General features: G+C 42.3%; 1 protein-coding gene across 1 annotated transcript in view; it reads left to right on the top strand.

Moving 5' to 3' along the window:
* Window positions 1–18,853, top strand: part of LOC111220829 (protein capicua homolog) — a 32,028-nt gene extending 13,175 nt beyond the window's left edge. Inside the window, exons 5-22 of the mRNA XM_022744066.1 lie at window positions 3,826–3,925; window positions 4,024–4,206; window positions 4,581–4,707; window positions 4,994–5,166; window positions 6,036–6,168; window positions 6,553–6,635; window positions 7,762–7,969; window positions 8,027–8,656; window positions 9,198–9,340; window positions 10,940–11,100; window positions 12,133–12,376; window positions 13,097–13,388; window positions 14,543–14,727; window positions 15,256–15,398; window positions 16,090–16,241; window positions 16,599–16,733; window positions 16,826–16,951; window positions 17,803–18,853. Coding sequence (XP_022599787.1) covers window positions 3,826–3,925; window positions 4,024–4,206; window positions 4,581–4,707; window positions 4,994–5,166; window positions 6,036–6,168; window positions 6,553–6,635; window positions 7,762–7,969; window positions 8,027–8,656; window positions 9,198–9,340; window positions 10,940–11,100; window positions 12,133–12,376; window positions 13,097–13,388; window positions 14,543–14,727; window positions 15,256–15,398; window positions 16,090–16,241; window positions 16,599–16,733; window positions 16,826–16,951; window positions 17,803–18,065 — 3,481 coding nt within the window. The 3' untranslated portion in view covers window positions 18,066–18,853. The remainder of the gene's footprint in view (window positions 1–3,825; window positions 3,926–4,023; window positions 4,207–4,580; window positions 4,708–4,993; window positions 5,167–6,035; window positions 6,169–6,552; window positions 6,636–7,761; window positions 7,970–8,026; window positions 8,657–9,197; window positions 9,341–10,939; window positions 11,101–12,132; window positions 12,377–13,096; window positions 13,389–14,542; window positions 14,728–15,255; window positions 15,399–16,089; window positions 16,242–16,598; window positions 16,734–16,825; window positions 16,952–17,802) is intronic.
* The last annotated feature ends 1,469 nt before the right edge of the window (window positions 18,854–20,322 follow it).

The raw sequence follows: 20,322 nt of genomic DNA, 5'->3' as shown, positions 1-20,322 counted from the left end.
TCCAGCTGTGGTTACAGATGGCAAAGCGAATAAAGAGAAGAAGAAGCTCAAACAAAAGATTGAATTCAAATTCAGATGATGTGGCACAGGATGTAGTTTAGGTTTTATTGACACAAAAGGTGATAATTTATATGTTTCTATTATTCACATATAAACTCAGTGACTTATTGGAGTGAGATGTCACTCAGTTATTCCTGATTTGTTCTTTGCTTTCTCCTCATTTACTGCTTGTGGTATTTTATTCTAAAGACTTGTTTTCCTCCAAAATGATATGCATCCTTTTTGGAAAATAATCTCTAAGATGAATATGAAGAAGCAATAAAACAAACGTATTGTCAGATAACCTTCTGTGCTTTGAAAAGTATCAACTTGTAACAGTAACTTGTTTTGGTGCCACTTTTACTCAAACTCCTCATACATTTGTGTTTGTTTCCTTTCTGCATCTCTCGGTGTCAGTCAGTAGAAAGCAGATAGTAACTGCAGATATTAGACACAGTTTGTTGCTGTAATTAAAATCACCAGCTTTAAAACTGTCAAGGACACAAACACTTAGAGCAGGTTCCCTGAAATCCACCGCTGACAATAGAAATTCACAAGAAACAAACAAAAACAAACAACTTTTCTACTAACTGCATCAGTGTGTGTGTGTGTGTGTGTGTGTGTGTGTGAGTCTGGCAAGAGTTGTACAGTCTGTGCTTGCTCATTCCACTCTCAGTCTCAGGCTGTGTCTCTGCGTCTGGCTGGGTTATTGCTCTTTCAGAGTGACTCAGACGGGCTGCGTGGCTGTCTGGCTTGTAGTGTGGTTTTGAATGTTTCAGGGTCACTGTGCTCACAAAGGCCGCCATCGCCGAGAGAAATGCTTCAGCAGTCTCTTAATGTTGCAGTGGTAACACCTGTTATCTGCCTGCATCTCAATGGACAGACTAATGGCGTTAGAAACAAAGTCCACGAATTTAACAAGATTTCAGCCTTATTTATTATCTCTGTTACCCCCCTGTCTGTACACCCCCAGTGTACGCCTGCAAACAGACACATATGAATGTAAAAAAAAAAAAAGTATAATATAAACATTTTTAAATTTGAGTTTTTTATCTGCCCACTCTCATCTGTCTGTTCTCAGTCTGTGTCACTTCTTCGACACACACAACCTGACAAACTGAAACGACCATGTTCACACATACGCCTATAAACATGCGCACAAATAGCACATCTGATCTTACCCCAACCAAACTCTCACGTAGCTCCAGTCTCCCTGACAACTTCTGCTCGTCTGGTGATTGTGACGCTATAGTCTCTTTTCTCTTGTCTTAATTTCCATCTTCATGGACGCTGTGTGTGTGTGTGTGTGTGTGTGTGTGTGTGTGTGTGTGTGTGTGTGTGTGTGTGTGTGTGTGTGTGTGTGTGTGTGTGTGTGTACGTGCGTGTGTGTGTTACTCCTTTGCCCTTTTTTTAATTAAATCTTTTCTTTGTCATGTGTTTGCTGTATATAATAAAAAAATCTTTAGCAGAACTAGACAGTAAAGCAAAAAAAAAAAAAAAAACACGATATTCATGTAGTCACAGCTTGACACTGAGGTCAGTCTCCAACAGCAGAGAGGTTCAGACTCTGTGTCTGCAGGCTCACAGTTTCAAAAGACTTTTTGTCACGGTTTTCAGAAAAGGGACCCGAGAGCATGACTCAGGAGGAAGATATATAAGTAAAGAGTCTTTACTTAGAGAGAAAAATAAAACAAGGATACAAAAATCCAAGCAGGCAAACAAAGTAGGAAAGGGCTGAGGCAAAATCCAAAAAACACAGACAAGGTCCAAAAGACGATCAGGATTGAAACAAAGCGGAGAACAGAGCGATGGAAAGCTAAGACGTATGGCACAAAGACAATCTGCCAGACAGGAAGTGGAAATGGACTGGTGTATATACTAGGGAGAACAGGTGAGCAGGTGAGTGGGCAGGAGGAGCAGGTCGGGTGAATCAACGGGAAGGAATGTCAGGGTCTGAACTGACAGCAGATTTAAAACATGAATGTACAAACAACTGGACTGAATGACTGACAGGATGGTACTGAAAACCATGGCACTTTTCTTGTTGTGGTAAGCAAGAAAACTTTAACTCAGGTTTATAAACCATTGACTGCTCCATCACTGTCTTTGAAAAGCCCATGGTGTGCCTGCACAAAACAGTCTGGTCAGAGGCGCTGTTCGTTAGTGCTGATTGGCTGATCATTATGCCTGGCAGGTACTGGCTTGTCTTGTTGACCCTCTCTCTTTTCTCAGTATCTCTCTTGATTTATGTTTTATTATTCATCTTCTCTTTTTACCTCTCTGCAAGTGTCCTCACTGATATAAACTGCAGTTTTATAATTTTTTTGAATTTTAAAAAATGAACCAAACAAAACTGTCTGGTGCACAGCCAATATGTTCATATTAAATACATTTACACAAATATAAACACATTTTGTTATTTTAATTTTTGTCATTTTATTAAAAAAAAATGAAATAATATAACAATAGAAGATATTATTATTTGTAGGGTGCACAATATATAAGTCAGTTTTACAAAGCATAACATGCAATCTTGTTCCCATCATCCCTCACCCAACAGCCCCATCTTCAAGCCTTGCAAAGAAAGCAAGGAAAAAATGAATAAGTAAAAGAAGGGATGTTTAGAAACTGATAAACTTTTACCGACTGTATTACTGACAGAGATCAACAGAAAGACAAAAAAAGGGAGGAAATAAGCCAATGAGTGGGAGTGGGCGGGGCAGCATCCCGACATTTTAGTAATACGGCACATCTGGCCTAAAGAGGTGCAGGACAATGTGTGACACTTGATTGGAGTCAGGCAGGTATCATCGTAAACTGTGGTGTTATGAAATAATAAGTATAAAAATGTGCACACAAACTGTCTATTTTACTCTGTTTCTCCAACTGCTGTAACACAATAGTATTCCAAATGTAACCCAGCTGGTGACAGGATTTTTCAATGGGTTGTCCATCCCATTCTCATGAAAGTGATATCTCAGTAACACCTTGAAGGAAGGATGAACTCATTAGATTTTGGAGGTTAAAGGCCAATGTCATGGTGATCTCATGTTCTTGTGAACCCCAAATATATCAAGAACACCCAGAGATGATTTCATTACATCTGACACAAACAGTCACCCAAAGGTCAAGGTCGCTTTGACCTCACAAAACTCAAGAATTTACACGTTAATTATTACAAAATTTCACACACGTCTGATAGAATAAAACGATGAATGGATGATATTTTATGTACAAAAGGTCAAAGGTCAACTTCACTGTGACATCATAAACACAAAATAAACACATTTCTGGCCATTATTCTATTCAACATATAACTCAGGAACAGAGGGAGACATTGTCACCATATTTCCTGTAACTTGACTGGTTGGTGGAGGCGTACGTCTGCAAGGTGGTAATTCTATTTTTTTAATGTACTCTGTAAATAAAAGGAAGTAAGGAAAAGCATAGTTCTGTTTGATTGATATGTGATCTCAGCGCTGTCTGCAGGTCAACTAAACTTCAAAGGCAGATTTTTTGGGGGGGGGGGGTCATACAGTAAAACATGTCATACAGGTCACATACAGGTGTGAACTACTTTAAAAACATCAGAAAAACATAGTTAGGTCAAATCAAGAGTAGACCCCACACTTAGGATCTTAATAAATGAGGACTACTGTGTCTTGAATTCCTCTCTAAGTCTAAGCTTTGTTGCTTTCCTGAAAGTTTATCAGAGAAAGGAATGTCCACTCTTTTCCCATCTCTCATGGATTCACTGTTTCACTTTTCCTCTCTGTGTGAATCCAGGTTCTCCCCAGGTGTGGCCAACGATCCAACACCCTCCACTGGCCCCATGAAGAGACGCACACAGTCCCTCAGCGCCCTGCCCAAGGACGGAGACAGGAAGGTTAGTCCACCATGCAGACAAGTGGTCAATAAGGTCAGAGGTACAGAGGAAGGTTGTTATTAACAGCTTACCATGAATGTCTTCCAAACCCCAACCAGAGGGAGAAGGACCACATCCGCCGTCCAATGAACGCATTCATGATCTTCAGTAAACGCCACCGGGCCCTGGTGCACCAGCGACATCCCAACCAGGACAACCGGACAGTCAGCAAGATCCTGGGGGAGTGGTGGTACGCCCTGGGGCCCAATGAGAAGCAGCAGTACCACGATCTGGCCTTCCAGGTTGAGACACAATTCTTTAACTGGTTCTTATTTTCTTTAATTTCTACAATTTGTTATTGGATTGTCAGGGTTAAACTGGGTCATGGAAATATCTGTAAGGCTCCAATATCATGTGAAGAAATGTAGAGTGAATATTCTTCAGCCAGAGTATAAAGGCTCCTTTCATTTGCAGACCTTTTGTTGCACAGGATCTGATGCATTTAACAGACTAAGGAACGGCAGTTGCAGGGTGTCTGGAGATAGGAGATTAAAATAAAAACGGTGTAGTTTTAATGAGCAGTGAAAGGCAGCGTGGAGCTACAGAAACTCAAACAGAAACAGAAACTAGAAAAGGATTTTGTCTCCTCCTCCTCCTCCTCCTCCTCCTCCTCCAGGTGAAGGAGGCCCACTTCAGAGCCCATCCGGACTGGAAGTGGTGCAACAAGGACCGCAGAAAGTCGCTGTCAGAGGGCCGCGGGACGCCAAAGGAGGCGCGAGAGAGGAGCATGTCAGAGAGCATAGGTGTGTGTGTTGATTAGCATCAATTAGCATTTCCAAGCTAATGTGCAAAATGCCTTTTAGGAGAATAAACTAGATCAGTAAATTATTTCAGTCTCCTGCGATGACCCGAAATAATTTTAGCATAATCATAAAGATATTACTCTAATTTTATTACATGTGGCAGCCATTTTGCTGATGCATTTACACACATTATTAACAAGTGTTGGCAAGGACTTTATGAGTCTAAGTTTTACTGATCCACTCCAACACGATAGACTGTGTTATTTTCATCCCCTCTCCTCTGCAGATCCTCTGTCAGAGTCCCAGACGGTGGAAGAGAAGGGAGGAGGCTCGGGCTGGCCAGGGGGATCGGAGCGTCGAGGGGGGCTGTTTGTAGGGCAGCAACCCCGCCCCAGAGCCTTTTCCCAGAGTGCCGTGCACACTCTGGAGCAGAGGGAGAGAGAGAGAGACCTGGAGAAGGTATGAGGTTGTTAATCTGTAGCTCAAAGGCAGCAAACAGACTCAGGAGATTAAAGACTGTGAAGCAAACTGTTCCAGATCACTAGCTCCACAAACTGGTTACTTACTTAAGAAAAACAGCCATATGAATCAATTTAATAGATCAGGATCACTGTGACCTCACAGTTAAAGATTTCAGTATTTTTTAGGTTTCTTACAGCAAAGTGAAACAAAGAAAAAAGTAAAACAAACAAAAATACAGACAATAAAAGAAACAGACTGAAGTAATACTTTAAAAAAAAACAGGGCCAATGCTCATGTGTATACGAACGCCTACATACCAACATGTGTGTCGATGCGAGTGTGTATTCTGCAGCAGACGTGAGTCCTTCACACTACAGAGCATTATTGGTTTGAGCTCTACAACTGAAAGCACGCTGTTCAAAAACAGTTCAAATGGACTCGCTTGGATCTTTGTGTGAGGGCTCGAGTTGTTGCTGTTGAAAACCCACTGAAACCTCTGGGGGAGCTCAGCCTCCAACTTCAAAGGTTTCACTCGCTACTTTTTTAGTGCCTTTGAAGGTATGAAACTGTGGTGTTTGCTGCTTCGCTCCTAATCACAAAGGAGTCTGCCTGCATGTGAGCTCTTTTGTTTGAAGGCATTTCATGCTGGCGGCAAAAACGTATATGTATGCATGCTTTGATAATGGCTATATTACCTCTGTCTGATGTGTTTTTCTTAAGTACTCCAGGTTTTTCTTTTTAGTTCTGAGTTAATAATCAGTACTTTGAAGAAAATATTTTCTCTGCATCAGCTACATGAATATATTTTTCAGAATCTCTGTAATTGTAATGAGACTAAAGATTTCCTATGCTATCTCTCTCTTTAGGAGGAGGGGGCGAGTTTGTTTCGTAGCCGGCCCCCGCCTCAGTCCCTGTACCAGGGCGGGGCCAGCGAGGACATGACCAGTGATGAAGAGCGCATGGTCATCTGTGAGGAAGAGGGGGACGATGATGTCATGGGTGAGTTGGATAATCAGCAGAAAGGTTTAGAGTGACTGTTTCATAACCGCAGAGTGATAGTTTCAGTTCCCAAAACGGTCAGTGTGTTTTTGAAAACCACACTCAACTTCAGCCTTCTTAGTCAGAATGATGGTGTCAGCGAAACGCCTGAAAGCTAAAAAAAAAAAAAAAGTTGCTGTGTCATCTGGAGAGCCCCAGCCCCAGACTACTAATTGCGAGTAGCACATGCAACAATAGAACATAATTGGTTATTTGATGGCTAATTTTTGTTCAGAAATCATCACTGTGCAAATGACATCCCTTATAGGAAGCAGTTAGAAGTGTATTTTTTCCACTTTGCTTAAAATGTGTAAGAATATTCTTCTGATATCTTTGTCCCGTCAGAGGATTCATGTCCAGAGGGTTCCATCGACCTCAAGTGTAAAGAGAGAGTGACGGACAGTGATGAGGACGAACCGGATGGACAGGTAGGCGCATTGATTATCAAATAACTTAAAATTAATAATTTGTTGATATGGTCTAAATACAAAATTTAAGATGGCTTTTCATGGGCAACCACTCCCTTCCCCCTAAACTGTGCTGCTTATGTATAAAGGAGATGTTAATGGAAAGAATACAATTCAGTATCTGTTCTTTTCCATGCTGTAGATAATGATAATAAAACTGAATATTCTTCATCAGACAGACAATAAAGATATTAATAAATAATAGTAATAGCTAAGACTTATTGCTTAGTTTTTAGCTTAGTCAATTTTTGTCTCATCAGTGTGGTTCCATAGACAGCTGCAGGGATTACATATTTTTGTAGTCGAACCCAGATGATAGCATCACCCTGGTTTCTTCGACAAAAAGCCAATGAGATTTTTCCATTGGCTTTTGGATTATTGCAGCTAAGATAAGATAAGATAACATAAGATGTACGTTTATTGATTCCACGTAGAGGAAATTCAAGAAATAAACTCTGTGACAAACACAAGTTTATGATACTGACACATTTTGTTCAGCAGGATAATCTTCACAAATAAACTTTTTGAAGCCTGAATGCAATGGCTTGAAATAAAAAGCTTATGTTAGGCTATAAACCAACTACACCACAGTCACATGACTTCAGCGACACCACCACTAAACCTCCAACTTGTAGTTTCTTCTTCTACAAAAGCCTTTCCTTTCCTTTCATGTTCCACGTGATGACGTTTAACATCCCCGACAAACTCTGCAGTCTCATTTAGAGACTTTTTTAGTAATCTGCCTTTCACTCGCATAAAAGCTTCAAGAAACCACAGGTTGGGTATTAACTGACGTATTTTAAGTTGTAGAATAAAAATGAAAATGTTTTGAGCTTGTGTTAACCACAGAAATTATTTCAGTCTAACCAAAAACTCAAAAAATCCATTGAATTGGGGACAAGGGAACTGGAAGTGTTAAAATGCTAAGTAATTTCCAGGTTTTAGGACGCACTCCTGCAGCTCTCAGTATGTGAGGCATCAGATCATCAAGAATTAAAGTTACTTTAAGTTGAGAAAGAGAAGAACTTTACATAGTAACTTTCCCGGCTTTGATCTCTCCCCCTCTTCATCTCTCTCTTCCCTCCAGCATGGCTTCCAGCCAGTGGCCCGCTCCTCTCTCCCCTCCTCCTCTCCCTCCATCCCTCCGTCTGACTCCACCTCATCTAAAGGGAATGGAGCAGGAGAAGGAGGAGGCGGAGGTGCTGAAGATGGGTCTGAAAGAAAGAGAAAGAGAGGCACAGACGGAGGAGAGGAGGGCAGCGAGGGAGGACCCAAGAGAGAAGAGACAGCAGCAGGTGGAGGAGAAGGAGGTGGTGGAGGTGGGCAGGGTGTCTCCTCTCTGTCCATCACAGGCTCAACTTCCAGCTCCCAGGTTCCCCTCACTCTGGCCCAGCAGGGTCTGACCCAGGTCCTCGGCGGCGTCCGCATGGCTCCCACTATGGTGACCAACGTGGTACGACCCATCGCCAGCACACCCATCCCCATCGCCAGCAAGCCAGTGGAAGGAGCCGTCACCCTCAGCTCACACCCCCAGGACAAGAAAGCCACACTCCTGATTGGAGGAGGCGGATCTCAGCAGCTGCCAATCACCGCAGGGGGTGGGTACCTGTCCTCATCCTCCTCTCCTGGTCCAGTGAGTGTAACCCCGGTGGGGGGCAGCAGCCTGGTCACTAGCCTAGTTCTGGGAGGGTCCTATCCTGCTGCCCAACCAGTGCAGCTCCTCACCCCGCAACCCCCACAGCCGCACACACAGACCCCCCTCCCCGTCCTCCAGCCCCAGCTCCACCCCACTGCCGCCATCTCCTCTCTCACACCTCCCTCCGGCTCCAAGCCGCTAACGCAGGTCCAGTACATCCTGCCCACCGAGAACCCCTCCTCCCCTCAACTCACCCACCAGCAAATCCTCTCCCTGCCCGCCAATGCCGCCCTGGCCAATGGCGTACACTCGGGGGCGGGAATCAGAGTCAGCCCCGGGACCAGAGGTGAGACAGAGAATAATGATTGGCTGACAAAGCAGAACAAGTCAGATTTTCTTAGATTCTTAGTGTTTTCACTGGTCCACTGAAAACTGAAAAAATTCTGTTTCATTTTTCTTTTTGCCGTAGTTCCCTTCACTTGTTTCTTGTTAATCATCTTCACAGGAAGCACTGAAAATAGATTTGATTGGCTTACATAAATGAGAGATAAATGATTGACAGCAGAAACGCTAGTGACATGAATATGAGCGCCTGCCACCCACCCATCCCTCAATTGCTCTGTATTCACAACAGTCAGAAGCAACAGAACATTGTTCCACCTTGTTATCCGCGAGGAATTTCACTTCACTATCACCAGCTGAAATGTCCTCTCCGTCTCAGTGTGTCTCCACCCACCCGTCGCTCCTTTGCTGTCTTCACCTCTCCTCTTATGGCTCGATTCATCTGTTCCTCACGCTGAGTGATTTAATTCTCTCTCTCTCTCTCTCTCTCTCTCTCTCTCTCTCTCTCTCTCTCTCTATCTATCTATCTCCTTCTCACTCATTAGTCCAAACCCAGTCGCCGGTCTTGCAGAGCAAGATGTTGGTTCCCATGGCAACAGTGAGAACAGGGTCTACTCCTCCTCATCCTTCCATTTCCCTGGTGGCTCCGCCTCTTCCTGTGCAGAACGGACCTGCAACAGGAAACAAGGTATGGATGTTAACAAGAAAACTAAAGCAAGATGTCGACAGTGTCAAGGATAACAGTCGCTGACAGGTGATAAGAAAGAAGTCTACATGACATCATTAGCAGCTTTAACACTAGATGAAGATGACACATGCTCTTGTAGAAATGAACAAAGTAGGAAACAATAAAGTAGTAGTCTCACTCTTTGAGTTTAGAAAACTACCTTAAAACACTGATGGAAACTGTGTAGTGCTGAAAAAATAATCAAATTAATGGGACAGAAAATTTATTGAAAATTGAGTGATTAAGTCATTTATTTAAAAAATAAATGTCAAACTTCTCAAACATCAGGATCTGACTGTAAATTTTATACTTATGGGTTTTGGACTGTAATAAAGAGTTAAAAGTGTCCAAAATAAATAAATTAATGATAATAATCATTTGATACAACTGCCATAGGTGTCTGAGCAGTGGAGCAAGTGTATCCCCGTTATTCAATTAAGTGGGCTTCTTATGCCACTTTTTTGTTTTTAACAATGAACTTATCATCATACAGTCCCCATGTTCATGTGATTATATTGAAGCAGGTCATATTAATGATTATTTTACTATTTTTAGCAGCTAGTAATAAGTAAAACAAGTAATAAAAAAATCACCCATTTTTGGATCAATTAGAGTCTGAATGAACAAACAGATGTTCAGCAGTGGAACGTCTTTAAACTGTACTTTGTCTTAGTTTCAGTTTTAGTTTCAGGCTTTGAATTATTTTTAGATATGAAATATATCACGTTGTGTAATGATCACTCCTTTCATTTAGCTCTCAGGGGTGGTTTCACAGTCAGGTCTAGTCCTTGACTGAAATGACCCTCTTGAGGGGCAAAAGTCGCCTTCTGAGTTGTGCATGATCTTGATTTGAGGCAATGTAGGTTGAAGTTATGATTATACATTCCTGTGTAACATAACAACTACACCAGCTAGTGAAGTTATGAGAACAGCTCACACTAGAGCCTGTGTGTAAAATAAACTGGTGGGATTAGCTAGTTGTTGTGAGGCCGTTTCATTCATCCAGATTGTTTGTACTTTGATGCATGTGTTTGAAGATTTAACATGTCTAACCAGGTTTAATTATCCATGTTTCATTTATAGAAACTGTTTGTCTTTGTTTGACCGTGAAGACAGCTGTTTTAGCCTACATAATGTTTTTATAAATATAACTTCAAATATGAAATTCTTATAATACTCACATCCTTGGTGTTCATAGCACCTCAGTCCAACTAATCTAAACTAGTGCAGGTGGTTATTTTAGGTTAGGTGGTGTAGAAGAGCAGGAAATATGTTTTTCTAAAGGTGGACCCCATCCCCCCTGCCAATTATGTATTTTTCCAAGTTGGCTCCACCATTTTAAAACATAACCAGGTGCCCATGGCAACGGCTGTGTGGAGTTTTATTCTGAAGGCACCACTTGCTTTAACAAAGTGCTAGAATTGTTCTGAGGAGCATAAAACCACGTCTGATATTTAGTTTGTCTCTCTGGATACATAACAAATAAATGATGAAATATCAGATGTGTTCTCTGAAAAAGCTGAGAAGAATCCTTTTCTTTATGTGTTTTCCTCTCAACAGATCATCCAGATCGCTCCCATGCCTGTGGTCCAGACCAACGTTCACCCTAGCGGTGCAGCAACAGTACATCCTGGGAGCCCCTTTCCTGTTTCCGTGGCAACGGTGATGGCTCCTGGTGCTGCGCCCCCGCAGACTGTTCTTCTGACCTCCCCACCCACCAGGTCACTAGCACAGGCCTAAGCACAGCAACATAGAAACATATATACCCACTTATTATTTTCCTCACAAGCTGCTGCAGCTGGTCAGAGAGGCTCCTCTGTTCAACAGCGTCAGATTTCAATTTGAGCCAGGTCATTAGCTTAACTGTACTTGATGTGCTGTAAGTGTACATAAAGAAATTCAACACTCAGGGCACACTTTAATACTGTATCCTCAGCTGGAGGGATGTGAACTATGATACTTACTGTAAAAACTTTAAATGTTTTTTTTTTTTTTTTCAAGTTTCCCAACTTTAGAAAGCGATAAAAGAAAATATAAAAGAAAATATAGTGTTGATTGGACACATTAAAAGTGAAAATTAGGTGGTTTTCTTTAAGCGCTGAGTTGCATCATGTATTTGTTTATTACATATTTACATTATAACACTTTCTAAAATTGTTTGTTTAAGCAAAAATGCAAAAAAAAAAAAAGTTATTTACTCTTATTATTCTTACCAAATATCTTTTGCACTGTTGATGAGACAAAACAAGCAATTTCAAGTCAGCTTAGCTATAGAGGATTGTGATGGTGTTATTTTCTAACACTATTAACGTCGATTTAACAAGAAAGTTATTGGCAGAATAATCGATAAAGAAAATAATCAGTGGTTACTGCCCTAGTTTTTTTTTTAAACTTTGCATATTTATTTATTTGTTGTTTGTTTATTTGTTTACTTGCTAGGGACAATGCATGTTAATGAACATCAGCACAAAATACCTAATGTAAACATGTTGGATTGTAGCAAAAATGCTAATTTACATCTGTAGTCCCTAGGTAAGATAAAACAAACAAAATTGCAAGTCACAATACACAAATACAAAATACACAACTAAAAAGACAAATGCATTTGGCAAGCATCTGTAGTTCATCTGATGCGAGCAGTCGTTTTGTATTTGTGTTGTATCTGTGTTGCTGTGTAAAACTTTGCAAGCTGCTTGGATCCTTATTTTTTGATGTCTAATATTTAACGATATTTCTCTTCTTCTCTTCTGCAGGATCACTTATGTCCAGTCCTGTCCAGGAGTTACCACAGCGACGCCCCAACAGGCCACACCCGCTCCAGGCCCAGCGTATCTCCCATCACCTCTGGCCACTCTGGGATTCACCGCCATCGCTCCGGGCGGGCAAACCCTGGTACAGCCAATTGTCGGTCAATCGCCTCTGCTGGCTCCAGCCCCGCCCCTGAGCTGTCAATCACAGACTCCCCCTGGCCAGGCCGCGGCGACTGCTGGTCGTCAGGTAAAGAGGAACAAAGGGCTGTACAGTGTTAAAACTGCAATGTGTGTGTGTGGTCAGTAAGGAAATTAGAAAACTGAAATGTCAAAAGAAATGAATGGTGTTTAAGAAATTTAATCGACATTAAAAGTTTTTTTAGTTTTCAGTTTTGGATGAGTTTTTCTTTTCAATACACATACTGCAGATGTAATGATGCCTGATTTCATAAACTGTCTGTTTTTTACCAGTGGTGTATGAATTAATTAAACCTCCTCAAAAGTCTGTTGCAATAAAATCTGCACACTAAAAAAGCAATTGTATTTGCTCGGGAAAGGCAGGAGCAAACATAGCCCCGGAGGCAGAGGGATTAAAGGTGTTAGACGTATCAATCTGGTATCAATAAGTCATCACTACATTAGTCCTGAGACGTTAGGGAAATTACTGTAAACAAATAAATGAGAACATTGGCACCCTTTCCTGGCCTCTGTGCTGCATTTTACATATTGTCTACCAAGTCATAAACCTGCCGGGTTGATTTACAGCACACAGGTTTGTTTGCTTAGTGTAATAAAATTGTAATATAAATGCTCTCATGGCGCCTACCATCTCAGGACATGTTCCCTGCTGTCAGGGCTGTTGTCACCTTTTATCCTTCTTTATCTTGCTCCTCAAAACAAGCACAGGTGGAGCCAGGAAAGCTTTGACCGTTTAATGATGTTCATATTTTACAATCCTCTTCATCAGGTACTAACTGCCATCTACCCTGCACCGACTGTTGGGCTGCCTACCGGCATGGTCTCTGTGACGACCGTACCGCCTGCAGTAGGAGCTTCGGCCCAAGACGTCATAAACCCCTCCTCTCCGCTGGCGACGGGGCTGCAGGGTTCAGCGGTAGTGACCCTTCAGCCCAGCGTGGGAGCGGAGGTGGAGCCGAAGGTGGAGGTGAAGAGGGAGAGGGACAGTCAGCTGGATGCTCAGACTGAGGATGGAGGGCAGGGGGTGTCATTGGCCAACTGTATGAGCAATTCTGCAACAGGTAATTTTCCTGTGGTTTCACCTGGTTTTATTTTTAAGAGTTTTTTTTTTTTATCCCAACGAATCATCTAGTCTCATGTCGAGCCTCAAAAGTCTTCGTTTCATGACACTCATCCCATCTAATTACAGAGATGATGGGGTGCAATAAAGTACACTTTATAAATAAAACTTCTAAACTGGTGATTGACAAGTTCTCTCCTGGTTTCTCTCTGTACTTGAGGCATAAAAAGGAGACTTGTTGTTTCAGAATCAGCCTGGTTTTCCAGATTAACATCTTGTAGTGAAACTGAACCTGTAGGATTAAGGCTGATGCTGCAAAGCTAGTGGAAAGTTGCAGTGTTGAATGTTTAAAGTGAGATAAATAATAATCATAATCATAGTAACTTTATTTAACACATTTCAAAACAGAGTTAAAAAGTGCTGTACAAACATAAAAACATAAATAATAACAAAAAAATAAAAGACAGAGAAGAAAGGCAACATGTAAATTAGCAAAGCAAGTGTAACAGAGAATTACAAATACGTGTGTTAAAACAATGAGACCAATGGAGCAGAGAAAAGAAAAGAAAACCAAAAATGAGCACCAAAAGCAAAAAACCAAAGATAAAAGCATTTAAATCAAGAATTAAAAGCTGCTTTATGCAAGTGTGATTTGAGTAGCGTTTTAAACTGGGGCCTCATCTCCTCGGACAGGACACTCCAAAGCCTGAGGGCTCTAACAGCAAATGCACAGTCACCTTTGTTTTTAGCGAGACTTTGGGACAGATAACAGAGTTCTGCCCGAGGATCTCAGGCAGCACATCTGGTTATAAGGGGAGAGCAGTTCTGAGATGTAAGAAGGTGCCAAATCAGACAGAGCCTTAAAACTAATTAAAAGTATTTTAAAATCAATCCTAAAAGACACAGGTAGCCAATGTAAGGAGGCTAAAATTGGTGTAATATGATCACCAGTTAGGACTCTACCTACAGCATTTTGTATGAGTTTTAATGAGCAAAGAGATTTTTGGGAGAGACGTGTATATAGGGAGTTGCAGTAGTCAAGAGGTGATGGGCTGAATGTATCAGTAACCTTCTCCAGGTCAGTGAATGACATAAATAAGGTTTGATATTTAGTATTTCTCTAACAAAGTCTGACATTATCTTTATCCGTTCTAGTAAAAAAAGAGGAGGACATCATCGGCCTGTACATCAAAGAGGAAAATGTGCGAGATGGACACAGCAGGGAGAAACGAAGTGAGACCGACACAGAGCGTGAGAGAGGGATGAGGGAGAGCAGTGAGAAGAAGAGAGGCAGAGAGGCAGACAGAGAGGACCACAGCATGGGCGACGGCTGCAAAGAGGTGAGAAAAGCTGGATATCTGCCCCACTCCAGTGGTTCCTCTCATCACACCCCACATTTCTTGAAGCTTTGGTTAATGGTCTTTAGACATCTATTCTAAGAGTTTTAGGTCAGACTTTTTTTTTTTACCTTTGAGAAACTGAAAGTTCTTACTAAGTTGGCTGTGGCCATAGAACGTCAGTGATATCGTGCACAGGAAAAAAAAAAAGGGAATTTCACAACTTCTCAAAGAAAGTCAGGAAGAATCTGTGAATTTTACAAACGTATGGCTTTACAGGAATATACCAGATTGTGTTTTCAAGCTTGTTCCACACATTTATTGCTTGCATCAGGTGGTCCCAGTCTGGTTTGCTGTGTTTAGAATCATGATACACACATTAGTTAATCATCCAAGAGCTCTTCAGAAATAAAAATGTTAACAGACGTCCTGTTGCTCTGACGTCAGCTTCACAAAGTCATGGAAAGGTTAAGAAGTACATTAGATGAGTGTTTTATCCTATTAGTCTCAACCCTCACCTTCTCTCCTCAGGCTGGACCTCGTTCCCCTCTTCCACCCCCCTCAGGTTTGGACCCTCCTCCCCCTCCCCCTGCAGAAAGAGAGCCCCCCTCTTCCTCAAAGAAGACCAAGTTTCGACCCCCACCGCTCAAAAAGACACCCGACTCGCTTGACAAGTAAGTGGGACGATAACAGCTCGAAGAGGGAAAAAAATCATCAGCTGAGGGAACATTAGCTCTTGCATAATTTAAATAATCAAACATATCTTGGCGGGTTTGACCTCACAGTTTCAGAAACTGTTAAATGACATGAAATGGGTAGGAAAGGTATCAAAGTACCCATAACTGAGAATTTTATTAAAGTCCAGAGCCACTCTCTGTGATCAGATTTATGTCTCTTATAGAATCAGTGCTAAAGCAAAATGAAAGTCTGTCATGTACCTGTGGCTTCTGGTCACTGTAAGACAATGTTCTCTCTATTTTAACAGTTTACATTTTGTCATACAATAGTAGTTTATCATCTCTAATTATGGCGTGAAGCAGCTTGACAATGAGATACAGCCCTGGTCCTTCACACACAGTGGGATCTTGTTCCATTTTTAGTTTGTGTGCAAATCTCCAACTTCATAAAAATCATGGTGGAAATTCTTTGTTTACTGAATGTGAGTGGGCGGAGAGCTCAACCTTTATATTCTTTATTTAGACGGTTGGAGAGTGGTGGGGAAGCCACAGAGAAGAGAAAGCCCTGGCAGAGCTCAGCCTGAAGGCATGAGAAATGAGAATACATTCAGAGGCATTCCCTTGATATTTTAACCAGCGCATCACTGAACAGGGGACTGATGTGACCGCTGTGTTTTTCTGCGTGCAGGGTCTTGTCTGAGACATACTTCGAGGAGCGTTTTGCTGAGCTTCCAGAGTTTAATCCGGAGGAGGTCCTCCCCTCGCCCACCCTGCAGAGTCTGGCCACCTCGCCAAGAGCCATCCTGGGGAGCTACCGCAAGAAGAGGCGCAACTCCACCGGTGAGATACTGCACAGAGAGAACATGACTCACTTTGATCCAAAGAAATACCTAAAATGCAATAAAAGTAAATTCAATTTTTAATAGAGCAATCTGTTTTTTTATTTGGATATCTTATTTCATTCTGTTTATACATTTTCTACCTGCTTTTTTTTACCTCCATTCTTCACTGTTTTATTAACCCTGACCTATTCTGATTCCTTTTCTTCTTTTACTCTTCCTCCTCAATCCTGATAACCCCACTGTCCTGTTCAAATCTCCCCTCCTTTCTCACTGCATGTCCTTTTTTCTCTTCACACTCTTTCTTTCCTTTCCTTCTTTATTCCCTTTCTGTGTCCTTCACACATCATGTGTCTAGAGCTGGAGCTGACAGCAGAGGACCCCAGCTCCCCGAGGAGGAAGACTCGACGTCTGTCCAGCTGCAGTTCGGAGCCAAACACTCCGAAGAGCGCCGCCAAGTGTGAGGGAGACATCTTCACCTTCGACAGAGCAGGTAAGACAGGTACATCAGGTGCAGCAGCTGCAGAACAGCTCCGCAAAGGTTTACTCACACTGCTATGGTGCTCTGTTTTTTTTTCCAACCAGGCACAGAAGGAGAGGATCTCTTAGGAGACTTGGACCGAGTCCCCTACTCGTCTCTGCGCAGAACTCTGGACCAGCGGCGGGCTCTGGTCATGCAGCTGTTTCAGGAACATGGCTTCTTTCCATCAGGTAAATCACCTGTAGATAGAACAAGATGTTATAGGAAAAACTAGACAAACTGAGACAAACTTTAGAAGAAAACAGCTGCCCCAACATTTAGAAAAGATTTATTTTACTTTAACCCTTTTTTATGCATTAATTCCTGTCTCTAGCCCACGTGCATTGTATCTGACAAATTATAAACCGCTATAGGCACCCAAGATATGTAAAATATAATGTTCATATCTTTAGTCATAATCAATCGAAATATTATTATAGAAAAGATCAAAGTTGTAAAAACTATAGTTTTGTTATTTGTACACACTAATATAGCAGAAATATGTAAGAAATGAAACTATAACACAGTCTATTTACATGTAAAGGCTTTTATTCAGACTGTGATCGTGTGCGAAAGTCCCACATCAGCACTTTCATCTAATTTCCTCAGCTTGTCTCTAGATGATATATAAAATTATGTAACTGTGACTCCAGAGGGTTAAGAAACAAAGTCTCTTACACCTTTGTAATAGTTCACAGTGTTGTACAAAATATGCAGGGAATTTGGGTGGGTTAGGGTAACAGAGTGTAATTATATAAGTTCTTTGTTGCCTTTCCTTCCTTGTCTTTCTCCTCAGTTTATTTTAGGTTTTATTTCGGTTGTAATTCATTCTTTGGCTTTGTAATTGTTAAACTGAGCAACAAATTAATCATTGAATCAAAAATATATTTAACAAAAAAATCAATCTGTAGCTATTGCAGCTTTGTTATCCTCTGAAAGAATGTCATACAGGATATGTGGTAATACCTGAAATCATACAGTTTAAATTCCTCTTCCTCTTCCCTATTTTCATTCTTCCTTATGTTCCTCTCATCCTCTCCAGCTCAGGCGACTGCTGCCTTCCAGGCTCGCTTCTCAGACACGTTCCCCACCAAGGTGTGTCTGCAGCTGAAGATCCGCGAGGTCCGGCAGAAGATCATGCAGACGGCCACGCCCGGAGCCCTCGAGCCCGGGGGGTCAGCTGAAATCAACCCTGCCCCATCCCACAGCTCCTCTTTCAATCAATCAGCCCGGGAGGACGGAGGGGCGGAGCAACAAGGAGACAAAGGCCGGAGCCCAGAGGGGCCGAAAAGTGAAGGATCATAAGCTGGAGAGGATGACAAAGCGGAAAAAATCAAGGAGAAGAAGAAGACGAGAGAGGGGAGTGTGTCATCCCCGCAGAATGTTCTTGTATGTGTTGAACCAGTACTAAGGATTTCTCCAGCAGGATCTCTTCTACTGGCACTAATCTCCACCAGACCTGGGCAAGAAATACATTTGAATATATTCAAACTACTCAACGTGCGCTTGATTTGTCTAATCAGACAAAAGAAAGCCTCAAACGTGGACAAATCAAATGCAAGTTCTGATGAGTCAAGTGCTTCTTGTAGTGTTGTTTTCCCTTTTCTTTCCCAAGTATCCAGAGTATCTTCAGTTCACACTCTGCCCAGGTCTGATCTCAGCACATTTGTACAGTAGTTTGTAGTTTGACACACAAACTCTGTGGTACACACTCTCTATCTCTCTGGCACACACAAACCCTGGTGCATATGTAATCTCCAGCATGCACATGATCCCACACACATACACTCACATACACTCACACACACAAACACACACACACACACACACACACACACAGACACACACCCTTACCAAATCAGACTGTTACTCTTGGTTGGCAGTCCCCAGGAGCCGCCACCAAGGACCATGACACACAAAGGCACTTTGTCACTTATTGTGCAGATGCAGTTTGCTGTTGCCAGCCAGCCAGCCAGCCCTCAGATGCCATTGACTTGACCTCCTTCTCGCCCCCTCCACTCCTCAGCACAGTGGTCGGGACACAAACACAACCCCAACGACCTCCACTGGTATTCCACAGCCCCTCGATGCTGCAAGACAGACAGCACACACAAGTGAACACACACACCCACACACACACACACACACACACACACACACACACACACACACACACACACACACACACACACACACACACACACACACACATGCATATACACACACAAACACACGCGGTGCATGGACACATCTGTGCAGTGTGAGCACTCGTACACAAACATAGTCAACCCTGGTCTGACCAAGCCATTGGCCTGCACAGTTTTTAGTGATTGTAGTGAGAAGAGAAACTGAAAGCATGAAATCTATTTGCTCCTGGAAAAACAAAACGAAGGCAGGAGCTGGGATGTAGTGTGACCAATCTTTGCACCTTCAGTTATTGCCATTTTGAAAGACTGAGTCCTCATTGGTGGGAGCTGATTATATATGTCTGTATATCTGTTGGGGTCCCCTCCCCGAAACCTGTGTGAACAGGCACCATAAAGAGATTATGTAAAGAGACTATTGGTTGTGAGGCTTTGAAGAATCAACGTTAAGTTCGACACTGACCGGCTCCCAGCAGAGCACAGAGAAAAGGCAGAAGAAGAAACTGGATGATGTTCATTGGATGGAAGATTCATATTGCAACAATAGAAAAGACAGGTGATGATAGTGAATAAGGACAAACAACAACATGACAAGCTTACAACAGAGAGAAAAAGTAGAATTTTAACCAAACTTCTCTGAATCTCCCAGTGGATATGATGTTGCTTTCTCTCGTTATCGTTGCCGTGGAAATAACCAGTTTTACCGTGGCCTGTTTTTCTCTCTCGTGGCTCTATTGTGTTTCTTCTCCAGCATAAAAAAAAAATCACAACAAAACAAAAACAACAAAAAAAAAAAACTCTGGACAAAGAAGGGGACAAAATCAGTCTGTGGCCCCCCACTTTTAATTGTACCTGGGGTGGTTCTCCCCCACTCCCCTCTCCCACAATTTCTCACCAGACACAGAAGTGGGGGAGCAGGGGCGTTTGTCGTTTTGTAAAACGTTGAAATCAGGTGTTTGCACAATTTGTGCGGCCCTTCTTGTGTGGGACCGCCGTAAGTTAAATCAGGAAAGTATTGTTTTTAGAGATTGTTTTAGTAGAAAAAATAATAACCTTGTTCCGTATGTTATCAACCACCTTTTCCTCCCCCTTGTCCTCCCTGCTTTTTCCCTCCTCTCAACCCATTTCTCCCCAGTCCTCTCCTCCCCTCTTTACCCCTCTCCTCACCCATCTCCCTCGACTCCTCAAGTGTTGTTAGAAAGTGCCCTTAAGCACTGGTCCCGGGTCAAGCGCTATGTAGCTCAGGATGGTTCTGGTTAGGGTTAGTTCAGGGAAAGCAGATCCTAGACCAGCCCTGGAGGGCAGTCTCTGGAGCCCTCCCCTCTTCCCTCTCTTCTTGACACTTTATCCTTTCCCATCAAATGGTGCAATAGGACTTTTTTTTTTTTTTCTTTGGAAATGGGTGGGTTATTTTGTTT

This window comes from Seriola dumerili, unplaced genomic scaffold, assembly GCF_002260705.1.
Source record: "Seriola dumerili isolate Sdu_G_001 unplaced genomic scaffold, Sdu_1.0 BDQW01000078.1, whole genome shotgun sequence".
Lineage (NCBI taxonomy): Eukaryota > Metazoa > Chordata > Actinopteri > Carangiformes > Carangidae > Seriola > Seriola dumerili.
The sequence above is the reverse complement of the archived record's forward strand: the minus strand, read 5'-3'. Positions and strand labels throughout refer to the sequence as shown.